The sequence below is a fragment of the Mandrillus leucophaeus genome, unplaced genomic scaffold, assembly GCF_000951045.1.
Source record: "Mandrillus leucophaeus isolate KB7577 unplaced genomic scaffold, Mleu.le_1.0 Scaffold506, whole genome shotgun sequence".
Lineage (NCBI taxonomy): Eukaryota > Metazoa > Chordata > Mammalia > Primates > Cercopithecidae > Mandrillus > Mandrillus leucophaeus.
This window is the reverse complement of record NW_012105431.1, coordinates 599,812-601,161: the sequence shown is the minus strand read 5'-3', so window position 1 is coordinate 601,161 and position 1,350 is coordinate 599,812. Positions and strand designations below refer to the sequence as shown.

General features: G+C 62.0%; 1 protein-coding gene across 1 annotated transcript in view; it reads right to left on the bottom strand.

The window, feature by feature from the left end:
- The window catches only part of TNRC18 (trinucleotide repeat containing 18), a 174,368-nt gene that overhangs the window by 39,291 nt on the left and 133,727 nt on the right, over positions 1–1,350 (bottom strand). The window contains exon 20 of the mRNA XM_011996251.1: positions 8–99. Within this exon, the coding sequence (XP_011851641.1) occupies positions 8–99 (92 nt within the window). The remainder of the gene's footprint in view (positions 1–7; positions 100–1,350) is intronic.

The following is a 1,350-nucleotide window of genomic DNA, read 5'->3' as shown; positions in this document are numbered from 1 at the left end:
CCGGTTCCCCCAGTCCCTTCTTGGGCCGCAGGAGCCCCGCAGGCGACCGCTTGCGCACCTTGACCTCGCTCTCCGAGTCGGTGTACTCGAACTCTGTTCCTGAACGCGGGAGGAGAGCGTGCTGGTCACAAGCTCGTGGGGACCCAACCCCATGGGCACCATTCCTCCCCCGCAGGACCTCCCCGCCGATGGCAGCGCTTCCCCCGTTTCCAGGAGAGGAAACTGAGGCCCAGAAAAGGAGGACTCACAAGGCCCACGCCTGTCCCTACTATGCCTGTCCTCACCCACCTCCGCTGCCCGGACGCTGCTCCCAACCCCTCGCCCCATGAAAAGATCCTGGGCCCCTTGAGCTCCTCCGAGGCCCCATGTGACTTGTGGAAATCCCAAAAGCCAGGGCAGCTGGGCGGGGCGGGCCGGCCCCACACCTGCAGGGCAGCAGCCCTCTAAGGCAGGCAGGCGGGGAAACCCGCAGAGAAGCCCCAAGTTCCACTCGCCTTCTCTCCCCTGTTCTTGGTGCTGCCTGTCAGAGCTGGGTGGTCCCAGGAATCGTCCACTCCCACTGCCCTCTCTACAGGACAGGGCCACCCCAACAGCCCTCCTTCCACCCCAGGCCCCACCCATTGCACAGCCAAGGCCCTGCTTCCCTCTGTCCTGGATCCTGGGTCCCAGCCCCTGGGCTCCTTGAACGCACAGCCTCTTGAGCACAGGTCGCCCAGCACTTGTTCAGCACCTACCATCCCCACTCATTCCCAGCTGCAAGCTCTGCTCTCCGCCATCCCCTCTGCACACAGCACCAGCTCCCCCGACCTCTCCTTGGAACAGCGCTAAGTCCTTCAGAAGGAGACCCACCCCACACCCCGGGAAGTCCTCTGGCCACACCTCTGTTGTCACAGGCAATGCCACACCTTAGCATTTCTGTCCATGCCCAGGTCCCAGCTTATCCCAGCCTGCCCTGCCCCTGGGAAGCAGATCCCTGAGTTCTCTGAGATCTCCAGCTAAAGCCCCAGGTCAGAGCTGGTATCCAGGAAAAGCGTGTGAGTGAGGCGTGGGCGGCACTGCTCCCCAGGACAGGGGCTCCAAGGTGCCTTCACTCAGGGATGCAATCTGTGTGACAGTCCCTTGTGTTAACAACCTCAGGGAGAGCCAGTGGTCTGCCTTAAATCCTCCAGCACAGAAGCCGAAAAGCCAAGGCCCAATCCCAGGCCTACCGACCCCAGGGACAGCTGTGAGAGGCTTGCCCTGCACTGTGCCGGTAGAGGAAGTCACAGCAACAGGGGCCGGCGGGGGCTGCCCAGTGGGAAAGTCACCGGCAAAGTGTAATGATCCTATTCGTTAATTTTTTTTTTTTTT